Source organism: Rhipicephalus sanguineus, chromosome 10, assembly GCF_013339695.2.
Source record: "Rhipicephalus sanguineus isolate Rsan-2018 chromosome 10, BIME_Rsan_1.4, whole genome shotgun sequence".
NCBI classification, from domain to species: domain Eukaryota; kingdom Metazoa; phylum Arthropoda; class Arachnida; order Ixodida; family Ixodidae; genus Rhipicephalus; species Rhipicephalus sanguineus.
The window spans coordinates 2,549,345-2,562,207 of NC_051185.1; the positions used below are offsets into that span (position 1 = coordinate 2,549,345).

The window sequence follows — 12,863 nt, forward strand, 5'->3', positions numbered from 1 at the left end:
CAATTACGAGGTATCATTTCTGGCAATAGGAGTATCGGATAGGCCTGAGCTCTTGCAAAAGAAATAATACACGAGGAGTAGAGTGCTATTACGCATGAGGAGGAAATTCGAGTTTTTGTCAAACAAGGTAATGCAAGATTGACTAACACACAATGCGTCACAGGGGTCGATGTGCTCGCTCTCGATTATTAGTTCAGTGAGCTCATCCTTACTACATCCCACTATAACGGCTTGATGAACCCGAGTTAGACACCCACAGTTTCTTCTGTGAATCACAAGAAAACTGTCCGAAGGCATTTCATTCACCGAATCGTGATGTAATAGTACCATACCGTGACGTAATAATACCATACCAAATTAAATTAAACGAGGCTGTTAAGGCTGCTAAACTTCGTTACTTTCCGTTTACCCTGCCTAACTTCATCCGAACTGCTCCCAGCGAGTTCTGGAGCTATATATACACGCACACATACAAACATACGCACGAACATACTCAGGGGTCGGTTGAACACCCCTTTCTCAGCAAATAAAGTAAACCATTCGACCATATTATGCACGAGGGCAATTCTGTTGTCGCTAAACAAGAGATCGCTGCTCACTTCAATGCCTATTTCAATAGTATTTTCTCAAGCTCGCCTGTTCAGCATCACGTGAATGACCCACCAGTCAAAGATGACTTTAGTTTTATTTCTTTGCCAGGCGTATTTTCTATGCTCTTGAATACAAAAACAAAATCATCACCCGGGCCCACGGTCCGGGCCTGACAACTTACCAAACGTGTTTCTCCACAGATACGCCTAAATGCTATCGCATTTTCTTGTTATCATCTTTCGTGCATCACTATCTTCAGCTGTGCTTCCGAACGCCTGGCTATCTGCTCGTATCATTCCGATTCTAAAGAAAGGCGATCCATCATTAGTTCAAAATTACCGCCCGATATCACTAACCTCTTCTTGTTGTAAACTTTTAGAACATATTATCGCTAACGAAAACACTACGTTTCTTGATGATCGAGCCATTCTAACTCCTATGCAGCATGGGTTTAGGAAGGGCCTTTCCACTGTAACCCAATTAACTACTGTAGTTAATAGCTGTATCGTATTTTGGGCGCCGAGCACTACACGCGTGCCACGATAGCGTTTCGTATCTGTTGAACGTTCTACTCGAAGAGCTTATCTGTTAACGGCCTAATCACACGCCCCCTTCTAAATCCTATATATGTACTGGTGTGCAATAAAGCCGCCCTGTTTTCCCCCATCGCCCGGTGCAGCATGTTTGTTTTACTGGACACAACGATACATGGTGTCAGAAGTGGTTGATCTGCGACGGCCAGCGCTGCGAGGAATACGCAATGGATTCGTTGAGGCTACCTGGTCCGTTAAACACGACGGGAGAAGCAAGCAAGAATTGGCAGACATTTAAGCAGAGATTCGAGCTTTTCCTGGCGGCATCGGAACCAACTGACAAGCAGCGATCAGTGTCGTCGAAGACAGCGCTCCTTCTCAGTGTCGCAGGGGAAGACGCCATCGAGATATTCAATACACTGAACTTCACGGAAGGCGAAGACAAGGCCGACTACGCGACGGTCATCAAGAAATTCGACGAATATTTCACGTTGCAGACCAACGAAGTACATGAACGCTACGTATTTCGGAAGAGAGTGCAAAGCCAAGGTGAGCCATTCGAACACTTTTTGCGGGATCTGAAGAAGCAGGCACGAGCATGCAATTTCGGCGCGCTTCTAGATTCTATGGTCCGAGACCAGATTGTGTACGGAACCAACGACGACAGGGTCAGAGAAAAGCTGCTCAGGGACTGCGAATTGACACTGCAGAAGGCTGAGCACGTCTGCAAGGCAGCCGAAACATCAGCGCTTCGCCAAGAAACCTGGGAACAAGGTCAAAAGCAAGTGGACGCCGTTCGTAACGCAGGCCCGAACCCCAAAACGGCGCAAGTGAAGATGTACAAGTGCTCCAAATGCGGCCGCACACATCAGCCTGGAAACTGTCCTGCGTTCGGACGAACTTGCAGAAAATGCCAAAAGAGGAACCATTTTGCAATTTGCTGCAGATCCTCCGCGCTGGTTGGCGAAATTCAAGATCACGAAGATGACTTCAGCGTTTTAGAGGTATCGGCAAGAGGAGTAATAAGCCAACGTGATTGGACGGTTCGAATGACCGTAAACAACGTTTCGGTCGAACTTAAAGTAGATACAGGGTCTCAGGCCAACTTGCTGCCCGTTGGTATATACAATAAGATGCACCCAAGCCCTGAAATGAAGCAGAGTAGCGTGGTGCTACATTCGTACGGTGGAGACACGATCAAGCATCTTGGAGTCGTCTGTACGGAAGTGACGCTGGGTGACCGAGCTATTCCTCTCGATTTTTTTGTAGTACGCAAAGGTCGCCAAGCAATCCTGGGCCTACAAGCAACCGAACGCCTTGGATTGCTCTCACGCGTTCACAGCGTATCAAAGGACGGCTGTGAAGAAATTGTGAAAGACTTTCGTCATCTTTTCACTGGAACTGGCTGCGTGAAAAAAGTATATCACATGGTGCTTCAAGACAACACTGTGCCAGTCATTCAACCAGTGCGACGTGTACCGTTGGCCCTGACGGAACCACTACGGGACGAACTCGACAGGATGGAGCACGCCGGAATCATCACGAGGGTCACCGAGCCTACCGACTGGGTGAGTCCTCTTGTGATCGTTCGCAAAAAGAACGGAAAGATTCGTCTCTGTATCGACCCTAGGAAAATAAATGAGTGCATAAAGAGGGAGCACTACATGATGCCGCGACGAGAGGATATAGAAGCCGAGCTAGCTGGTGCAACTGTGTTCTCCCGCTTAGACACTAACTCTGGATTTCACCAAATACCCTTGGATGACTCTACATCGCGGATTTGCACGTTCTCTACCCCATTTGGTCGTTACCGCTTTTTACGATTACCCTTCGGCATATCATCCGCCTCAGAAGTGTTCCAAAAAACGCTGAATGAAATTTTCGAAGGCCTTCCCGGCGTAAAAATATACGTGGACGATATTCTGGTATGGGGCTCGTCGGTAGAAGAGCACAATGAACGCCTCAAATCTGTGTTGCTTGCTGCACAGCTCGCCGGATTGACCTTCAATCCTGAGAAGTGCAGTATCGGCGTCCCGGAAATCGAGTTTCTTGGAGACGTAATCGATAAAGCAGGCATCAGGCCAAGCCCGACGCTGATTAATTGCATGCTGCATATGCCGACCCCAGAAGACAAGCTCGCGGTGCAAAGGATGTTAGGTGTCGTCAATTATTTCAGCAAGTTTCTCCCTTCACTAGCTCAAAGAACTGCTCTTTTGAGAAGCTTGATCAGACAAGATACCGTCTTCGAATGGACCGACAACCACGCGAAAGAGTGGAAAGAACTCTGCGACTACCTTAGCACACAGCCCGTGTTGGCGGTATTCGATCCGGCTAAAGCAACAAAAGTGTCGTGTGATGCGTCCCGAGACGGAATCGGTGCCGCTTTGTTGCAGTGTCACAATGACACATGGAAGCCCGTGGCGTACGCGTCACGAGCGCTTACCGAAACACAACAGCGTTATTCTCAAATAGAAAAAGAGGCTATGGCAGTAGTGTTTGGCTGTGAAAGGTTTAATCACTTCGTCTACGGTCGCCAGTTTATTGCTGAAACAGACCACCGCCCTTTGATCGCAATCTCCCAGAAGGCGATTGGTGACATGCCTCCGAGGTTGCAAAGATTCTTTCTGAGATTGCTGCGTTATGACGTTCAATTGAAATTTGTTCCAGGTAAGCAGCTCCTCCTGGCTGACATGTTGTCACGTGCCACAACGAAGACAACGGCCTGCGACCTCGACAGCAACGATGTAGAAGTACATGCCGTGAGTACAGTCTCTTCACTTGTTAGTGAGGGCACATGGAGGCGGCTAGCCACGGAAACGGCGCGAGATGAACAACTAAGGAACGTGCTGCGGGACCTAGAAGCTGGAAAGTGCTTGGAGGGGCCGTGGAAACGATTCGAGGGAGAGTTATCAAACGTGAAAGGGGTCCTGCTCAAAGACTGCAAAGTGGTTATTCCGGCTAGCATGAAAGGCGAGACACTGGAAAGAATTCACCAAGGGCACTTGGGAATCAACAAGAGCAAAGCCAGGGCAAGACAACTAGTTTTTTGGCCGGGAATGAACTCTGACATAGAATCATTCGTCCAGACATGTTCTATCTGCAAAAAGTACGCATATAGCCAGCCTCGAGAGCCTTTACTGATGCGCCCCGTGCCGGACCAACCGTGGTACCGCGTCGGCATTGACATTTTTGAATACGGCGGGAGGTCGTACCTGTGCGTTTACGACGCCCTGACAAACTTCCCCGAAGTTGAACTCCTCAAAGATATGACGGCCAAAACAATCATTGACGTAACAAGCGCCATTTTTGCTAGGCACGGCATTCCGATGGAAGTTTGCTCTGACAATGGCCCTCAATTTTCATGTCATGAATTTGCGTTATTCTCGCAACTGTATGATTTCAAGCATGTAACGTCTAGTCCAGGATACCCACGCTCTAATGGGTTGGCGGAAAAAGGTGTTCAGATAGCTAAGCGCATCCTCAAAAAAACAAGTGAAGCGAAACAAGATTTCTGGTTGGGACTGCTTGCTTTCAGGACCACCCCGCTCGAGTGCGGCGCATCGCCCGCTGAGCTGCTGATGGGGCGACGGCTCCGCACAACTATTCCTGACGTTCAAGGCAACACCAGGCACGAGGTGCTCCGGCGTCCTCAGACAGACCACTCTAGGAGACCATTGGCGCACCTGAGCCCCGGAGATACGGTCCGGATAAAGAAAGGAACATGGGCGACGAAAGCTAAAGTGCTCAAGTCTGCTGGTCACCCCAGGTCGTATACAGTCGTCACAGAAAACGGCACGGTGCTCAGGCGCAACCGGCAGCACCTACTACTCACGCGGGAGCCCTTCCGACACAACAACCAGGAATACGACGACGACGACTTCGAGGTAAAGTCTAGCCAAAGCAACGCGCTCGCACATCGACGTGCAGAATGCATAGCTCCGTCTACGGCCGCACAGCCCATTGCCTCAACAAGTGTCTCGTCCACACAAATCCCAAGAAGGTCGCTCAGACAACGTCGAGCGCCTCACCGCCTGGCCTACGACCAGAACTTCGTGCAAGTGCCTTGAACTAGCGTGCCTCGCAACTTTCATTGATGTTCTTTTCCCTTTCCTTGTTTTGTTTTCAAACAGAGGAAGATGTATCGTATTTTGGGCGCCGAGCACTACACGCGTGCCACGATAGCGTTTCGTATCTGTTGAACGTTCTACTCGAAGAGCTTATCTGTTAACGGCCTAATCACACGCCCCCTTCTAAATCCTATATATGTACTGGTGTGCAATAAAGCCGCCCTGTTTTCCCCCATCGCCCGGTGCAGCATGTTTGTTTTACTGGACACAACGATACAATAGCCTTGCCGGCGTTGTCGACAAATCAGGACAAACTGACATGACATTTCTGGATTTTAGTAAGGCGTTTGATCTCGTGTCACACGCAAAACTAATCGTAAAACTTGTAAATCTGAATATTCGTTCATATCTTGTAAATTGGATTTCTGCTTACCTCACTAACCGTAGGCAATTCGTTGTTGTTGATAATTGCTTTTCCGGTGACCTTTCTGTAACTTCTGGCGTTCCCCAAGGAAGTGTTCTTGGACCTTTGTTATTTAACATATATATTAATGACATTGTTGACTCTATTTGTGAACCTGTACAGATAAAATTGTGCGCCGATGGCTGCTTACTCTTTAATGAAATCACCTGCCGGCAAGATCAAATTACCCTAAACTCTAGCCTTCAAATTATTTTAGCATGGTGCGTACGCTGGGATATGCAGCTTCATATTGATAAAACAGTATTTATGAAAATCACCAAAAAAATTAATAAACTGTCATTTACGTATAATCTTGCATCTATGCCACTTACCGAGGTTGAGGAATAGAAGTACCTCGGCCTCACAATAACTCATAATCTCAGTTGGAACTCGCACATCTCTCACCTTTGCGAATCAGCTTTCAAAAAACTCTGCTATCTCAGACACAAATTAAAACATGCTCCTGCTGAGACCTGTCTAATTGCTTATACCTCACTTGTCCGTCCCAAGCTCGAATACGTAGCTATCGTATGGGATCCTTACACTAAAGCTAACATCTATGCGCTAGAAAGGATCCAACGTAAAGCAATAAGGTTCATCTTCTCTAAATATCGCCCCAGTGATTCTCCAAGTGACCTAATGACCGTACACAACATTCAGCTTTTGCAACTAAGAAGAAAAATTCACAGGCTTAAATTTCTATTCTTACTATATAATAATAAGTTGTCTCTTTCTGTGCATCAGCCAGTACCATCTGTCAGCTCCATATTCTACAAGCGACCACATTCCTTCAGCGCGTGTACGAGACCTTCAACGACCACCCCGACACAACCAATGTTGCCCACCAGAATGTTTGGCTGCCCAGAAAGACAAGTCACAGCGTATACGAGACCGATCGCCACGGCACAGTCAATAGGCTCCCCAAGCATCGCTTAGTGGCGCTGCGACTCTGGACAGGCAGCGCCATTCCTGGCAGAAAAAGAGAAACGCGGAATATACGTTGCATGCTTCCACTTCTCGCCACTGCGCTGTCACTCGCTTTCGTGCACGTGCAGAGCTCTCGAGGTGCATTTGCGGCGCCTCACAATGTGCCACCTACAGTGCGACTTCAAAAAGATCTCCCCGCTCAACGGGCAGTTCCGAAAAACGAGCTTAAGAGAGAAATGTGCGTAAATCACGTTTATTATTTGGAGCAGACGGCAGACGACATGACACCCAGCCGACTTAGCGCAAAATTCATTTCCCAAGTCCGCGATATTACCGTGTACGACGTATACGATACGTCTACTCTAGGCGAGTCCCAAACTGTCATATGTTCAAATAACTAATAAAGCTGCGTACCCCATATTCGATGTTCTGCGTTGTCGACTATGAAAAACATGTGATTATGTTTTGATGTGGCATGCTGGAAGCAGCAGCCGCGTACTGTGGCGAACGAAGGTTTGCTGCGCAAGAAAAAAAAACAACTCAGTTAATACGGCAATGGCACTAAAAAGCCCGAGAAGGTTAGAGTCAAGTCCCCTGTGCCTCTGGAGCATCACTTGCTGACTCAGCTGCGAAGCAGCTAACTTAGCTTTATTTACCACTAGTTGCGACGGAAGTTGAACTGCTCGCCTCGTTTGTTTTCGGTTCTCGTGTCATGCTCGCACTCTTTTCATGCAAATATCGACGTTACAGGCCTAGTAGACCTGCATGAAAATGTAAAATGCGTTGGATTGGTTTTTCTGCGCGCGTGTTTCGAGCGAATTTGGGCGCTTGATGAATGTATGTATATATAAACGTTCTGATACATGCTCTCATCGACGTGCCAAGCTTGCTCACTTCTCACTGTACAGAACACGGTTGGTTATATCGTTCAGCGAAAATGTCTGTTTAATGACAAAAACACGAAAACGTCTAAAGAAACAACCAAGTTCATTCAACGACTCGTGTCAATTCTGCAGCATCGTGCGTACACATAAATTGAACAACTTTGTTGAATACAGAAGATAGAATGGCTTCCCTGCATTATAGGAGAGACAATGAAAAGTGCAATGTTTTATCCGAATGGATGCTGTCCAGCCGACGTCAGGAAGTGCAACAGCACCATCGACAGCTGCTAAGAGCGTGCTCATAGCTGCAAGATGTTGAAGACGTTTCTCAGGAGGCACAACGCTCTCATTCATCAATTTCCTGAAAAAGTAATTGCAGAAGCATTAATATTTCCGGCAGAACTGGTCGTGCACTTGCAGTTACGTCACAAGGCGTCTGTTAGAAATGCTGCATGCGTAAAAATTTGACGAAAACTGCTCTTTCACAGAACCTGTCATTTAGTGCAATGGAACAGTTCAGAATGTGTTATGAAGTTCGAAAAACCCGTCCTCGAGTTTAACGTTTCACGCTTTCACAGCGACACGCTAGTGGGCCCACTTATTTATCAATGAAGCTTGCTCTTCATTTGAGAGATAGAAAAATTAAATGATTCCTAGCATCGCTGCAAACGAGCGAAATCGCCGATGCCGTCGCCGACTGCCCGTGTTAGCGGTGCTAAGCCTTTAGTACTATTTTAACAGCCAATCTTCCCAAATGACTTGTTTACCTTGCAATAGAAGATATTGTGCGGAGTTCACGTGCATTTTCTTTTAAAAAGTCGCGAATACTTCTGATAAACAACGCTTATTTGGGCAGCACTGAAAACAAAACTATTTTTGAACAGCTGTACTTGCTACAGCTAATGTTGAGCCTTCACCGAGGTTACCATGCTTCGATGGCCCAACCATCATGCTTGTAATTCTATAGCAGGCGGGGCAGCACTCGCGACGCTGTATCGCGCGAGCTCATCAATCATGCGTGTTTTGTTCGCGCAGAACGTGAATGTTAAACAAGCGGTGATCGTTACATATCAACTGCACACAGGTAAAATCACGCGGAGTGATGGCAGCCTTTTTTACACTCACCTCTCAGGCGATGCCCCAGTCGGCGCGTAGCATTTCGATAGCGTAGCACTTCATTCCAGTTGCGGATCACGTTTACCACAGCGCGAAGATGATTCAGTGCACCAGAAGTGACAGCAATCACAACCACGAAACGAGAACACATCCACAACACACCGCAAACCCGCCGAGTCCTAGCTTGGCGTGCATACGACGAGAACACCACGCCGCGCATCGATACAGCTTGGGCGCGAGCACTTTTTTTTTTTTTGTGTGGGAGCTTTTTCACATTTGTTTATTATTATGCCATATGAACGATATTACTTTACTTCTGCCGCAGTTGCCGTAGTTGACAAGACCGCTTACACTTAAATAAACTGTTAACAGTTGATTTCTTTAGCGGACTCTTTGAAAACGCGCATGCTGACCATTCGTTCGAGGCCGCCACTGCGCCGGAAAGTTCCATGGGAGTAAACGTTGCTCCCTGTGGTCTAACAGTTCCTCCCTCACTTTGCACACGGCAGCCTCGTCTTGCATGCAGTTAATCCCTCCGGGGACTAACTATCTGTTGCGGGGACGAAATGCAGCACTTACTCCCATTTCGCACCTTTGCGGCTTAGAGCGTGGAATAAACGAACAAACCTTATCACCGTCGGTTGGTGGTGAAGTCTAGCATTTCAGTGACATAGGCGGTAGCTTCTAGTATTCTATTCTCGGTGGATGTGCGCAGCATTTTTTACGCTGAAACTTTCAGCGAGCATTACCTTGGGGTGTTTTCAGTACTCGTGATTTGCCAGCGCGTGTTTTTTCGTGGTTTGAACGTTCCAGGAACATGAACCGTACGTTGCTCGCGTGGTATATATGGCTCTGGCGTGGTTTACCGCGCGCTGGCAACATGTTGAGATGTTGAGGCGATATCGCTGCGGCGGCACACCACAGCTGAACTCTCTAAGTACGCCGTGTTAAACTCTCAACGAAAATGCAATTCACACAAAGCTGCATTCCTTAAATATTATACTGTGCATTAAACAACTGCACAAAAAAAACGATGAAAGCACTTTAAACACGTCCTATAATTCAACTAGCCACAGCCAAGCCTGGCCACTGCATAGAAGCCAGCATAAGCTCGAAAACACCGCAGTCGGGTCGCTCTGCGCTCGTATACGGTACACTCACTCCTGTATTGTGAGACATTCGTAACACCAACGGCCAGTGAAACAATGATGTCACAGACAAGTGTTCCTTCAGTTATCGAACGCATCAGAATGTACGTCACCAAACGCGATACCCTTTTGCGATCGTTTGAGAATACGGGCCCTGGGCGGCGTTTCCTTTCGGCTGGCTATCCGCAGCCGTGCGATTCCCTTTTTTAGTTTTCTTCTTGTGGCCACAAGATTGCCCAGTAAAGAATTTTCCCAAGTTCTCTTTGTTGGCGCCTGCTCGACTGCGTTGAACCTCGACTATACGTGACAATATTCTCCGTTAAACTTTTCATTCTTATTTCATGCCAGCATTTAAATACTTCCTCTAGACAAACACTACATAGCAGCGGGGAGATTGCGTCTCCTTGACGGGCCACTTTCTCGATCGGCATTTTCCTGCTTTTATTGAGGAGGAGCAGAGTAGCTGTGGAATATATTACCTAAAGGACGAAGAAGACGAGGACTGGTTCGTTGCTGCTTCGCCATCTTGGTTGTTCAATGTGATTGTGTCAGTATTGTAAATACAGCCTTCTTCTGTCGTCTCCCCGTAACATCTTTGGTGGAGGAGCGCGGTATCGGTCCCCATACCTCTATATATGTGTAACGAATCATTTGTTTCCAGTGCCCCTCGTCGGCGCAACGGCACTAGAACCTCTGGTATCTCTACCGCGGTAGTTTTTTCAATTATTTAGTTAATCGCATGAATGCGACCCATGATATAGGGTACCCTTTTCTGGTTTTGGGACGTTAAACCCCAGGTATTATTGTTAGAGTACCCTTTTCTGAAGCCAGCTTGTTCTCTAGGTTGATTAAAGTCAAGTGCGGCTCCGGTAGAAACTATCTTCCACGTCTTCCTCCTTGTGTATTTGTAGCACATTTGCGTTTTTCCGACACTCTGGTACATTCGAATGTTTAAGACATAAGGCGTATAACCAAGCTTCTTAAATATAAAGTCCGTCTTTAATCAAATCGGTTGTTATGCCATCGACTACAACTCCTTTACCGTGGGACATGCCTTGAAGCGTCTTAATAACCCCATCGATAGTTGCGCTTGGAAGTTTGGTATCGCGATCGATTTTGCTTCCAATTGGAGCAGGACGATTAACATTTAAGCTGCAAGCATGTAGTTCTGAGTAAAAGTCCTTAATCAACTTCAACATGCCATTAAAATTGTTAGAAATGCTGCCCTGTTTATATATGACGGCCTACATTATGTTCTTTCCAACATATAGCTGCCTTGCTGCGGCCGCCGTTTTTTGCTGCTGCCTCTATTGTTCTTCAGAAACCATAGCGCAAAAAAGAACGCGGGACAAGAAAGAGACGAGGACAAGCGCTCTTTCTTGTGCCGTGTTCTTTTTTGCGCTATGGTTTCTGAAGAACGATGAAAAACCAACACGCCCAAACGTTCTCCCTTCTGAAGTGGGCCTCTATTGGTTTTACGTTATCGTTTCGTATATCACTAATTTTACTTTTATTGATCCGTTTAATGTGGCTAGTCATGATTTGGATGAGCTCGATCTTTTCATGTACTTCAGTCAAACTTCCGGTCCCCGCGAGACCTAAACAGCGTTTGGGTTTTGCGTTGGGGACGCTATTTCTCGAATTGAGCGAGAGCCCCAAAGCATGCCCCAAAAACTTTGCGTCAAACAAACATGACGGCACCCACTGAAGCGACGGCTCTTGGCCAACACTAGAGTGACCTAGAACAGGGGGAGTGTCCAAAGCGCCGCAGAGCGTATTCGAAAACTAACTAACGACGTTAGCATGACTGTGAGATGTGTGTGACTTTTTGTGCGTGCGTGCTCTCCTTGCCTCTATCTTTATATCTCCCTTCCCCCATTGTAGGGTAGCATACTGGTCCCTCTAGACTGGTTAACATCCCTGCCTTTCCTTTCTCTCCTATTCCTTTCTTCCTTCCTTAGTTCCTGCTTGACCCAAAGCGAGCACACGCAAAGGGCTTTGGAGCCCCTATTCTAAAACTCCCTCTTGAGCAGCGCTACCCAAGGCCACATTCCAGGGACTCTAACGCCATGGTGCCAGTGGCGCCATCTGATTTTATTTGTACAAACCAGCTGCGGAAAATCGTCCATACAAGGTGCTTCGCAGCGAAAGACAATCATTCGCACGTGCATGGCATTTAAAGGGAAGCTGAAGCACTTTAAAAAAAAATGACTTTGGAATGTGTAATCATAGTTTGATCCTTGCTGAATTCGAAAACCAATGTAAGAGTTCACAGAAGTGAACGCAAATGGCATTTCTTGGCAAAAAAAGGGCGGCTGCAGCCGCAGGGCTTCTTGAACTGCTGAGCGAAGGCGGTGACGTCAACTTCGTTGTGCCGCGTCATCGGCCATCAGCTCTGTAAAAGCATGGCCTTCGCGATCAGTTCCACCAACGCGCGCAGCCAGAAGTAGTCACGGAGGCCACGGCTCCGCCAAAACCAAGGTGGTAGAATAAAACAGATGGCCCATCGAGCGCCGCGAGCGCGTCGCCGTACTGCTCGAGTTGCTCGTGGCCGCCGCTAGGTTCGCGACGAGTTTTGGGGCCTAAGACGCGCACCGCAAGCTCTCGCTGTGTTGTAAAAACCGGTTTCTCTAGCTAATTTCGTGGCTTTAAACGATTGTTTGTGCTTTTACTATAGCGTCTAGTGGCTGTCTGCCAGCTTCGACCGCAAAAGTAAGAGCGCCAGGCTTTATGAAGCTTAAATTTTTTTAATCGGCGCGGGTAGTCCCGATATGACTGTCACAGGGTGCCGATTGCAAGAGACGCGCGCATTTTTTTTTTTTCGAAAGCGTGAAAATTCCTACCGGCGAGTGTACAGAGTAAAAAAAAAAGCATTTGGTTTTCACGTTATCGTATGTATGTGGGAGCACTGTAGCTGGCGGTCTTTCCGCGGAATTGCATTTCTCCACAACTGCAGTCGCTTTTCGTCTTTCGGCGCGGAGAAAAGACACAGCTTTTCTTTGCACTTTTTGTAGCCAGATTTGCAATTTGGAGCGAAGCATTTTAGTCCCATGGTGGCCGCCGCATCAGCGGCACAGATCGAGCCACCGTGGTTTCAGCCGTGGTTCCAGCTACAAAGTGAGCGGAAACACCGA

At 47.4% G+C, this 12,863-nt stretch overlaps 1 protein-coding gene across 5 annotated transcripts; it reads left to right on the forward strand.

The window, feature by feature from the left end:
- The first annotated feature begins 1,321 nt into the window (after positions 1-1,321).
- LOC119372299 (uncharacterized protein K02A2.6) lies at positions 1,322-5,292 on the forward strand. 5 transcript variants are annotated; one of them, XM_049419560.1, is made up of 3 exons: positions 1,322-2,692; positions 3,792-3,883; positions 4,660-4,797. In XM_049419560.1, exons 1-2 carry the CDS (start codon positions 1,352-1,354, stop codon positions 3,870-3,872), a joined length of 1,422 nt encoding a protein of 473 aa, XP_049275517.1. In that variant the 5' UTR covers positions 1,322-1,351; the 3' UTR covers positions 3,873-3,883; positions 4,660-4,797. The 5 variants fall into 5 exon arrangements, with proteins under 5 accessions (XP_049275517.1, XP_049275513.1, XP_049275514.1 ...); XM_049419556.1 differs by having other exon boundaries at positions 3,800-5,292; XM_049419557.1 differs by having other exon boundaries at positions 1,322-3,883; positions 4,660-4,846.
- The last annotated feature ends 7,571 nt before the right edge of the window (positions 5,293-12,863 follow it).

What these genes read in the sequence shown, in the direction of transcription:
- LOC119372299 (XM_049419556.1), top strand. Translation starts at nt 1,352, where the DNA reads ATGGATTCGTTGAGGCTACCTGGTCCGTTAAACACGACGGGAGAAGCA. An exon ending in TCACCGAGCCTACCGACTGG is followed by an intron (nt 2,693 to 3,799) that starts GTGAGTCCTCTT and finishes CCAGGTAAGCAG; the next exon opens with CTCCTCCTGGCTGACATGTT.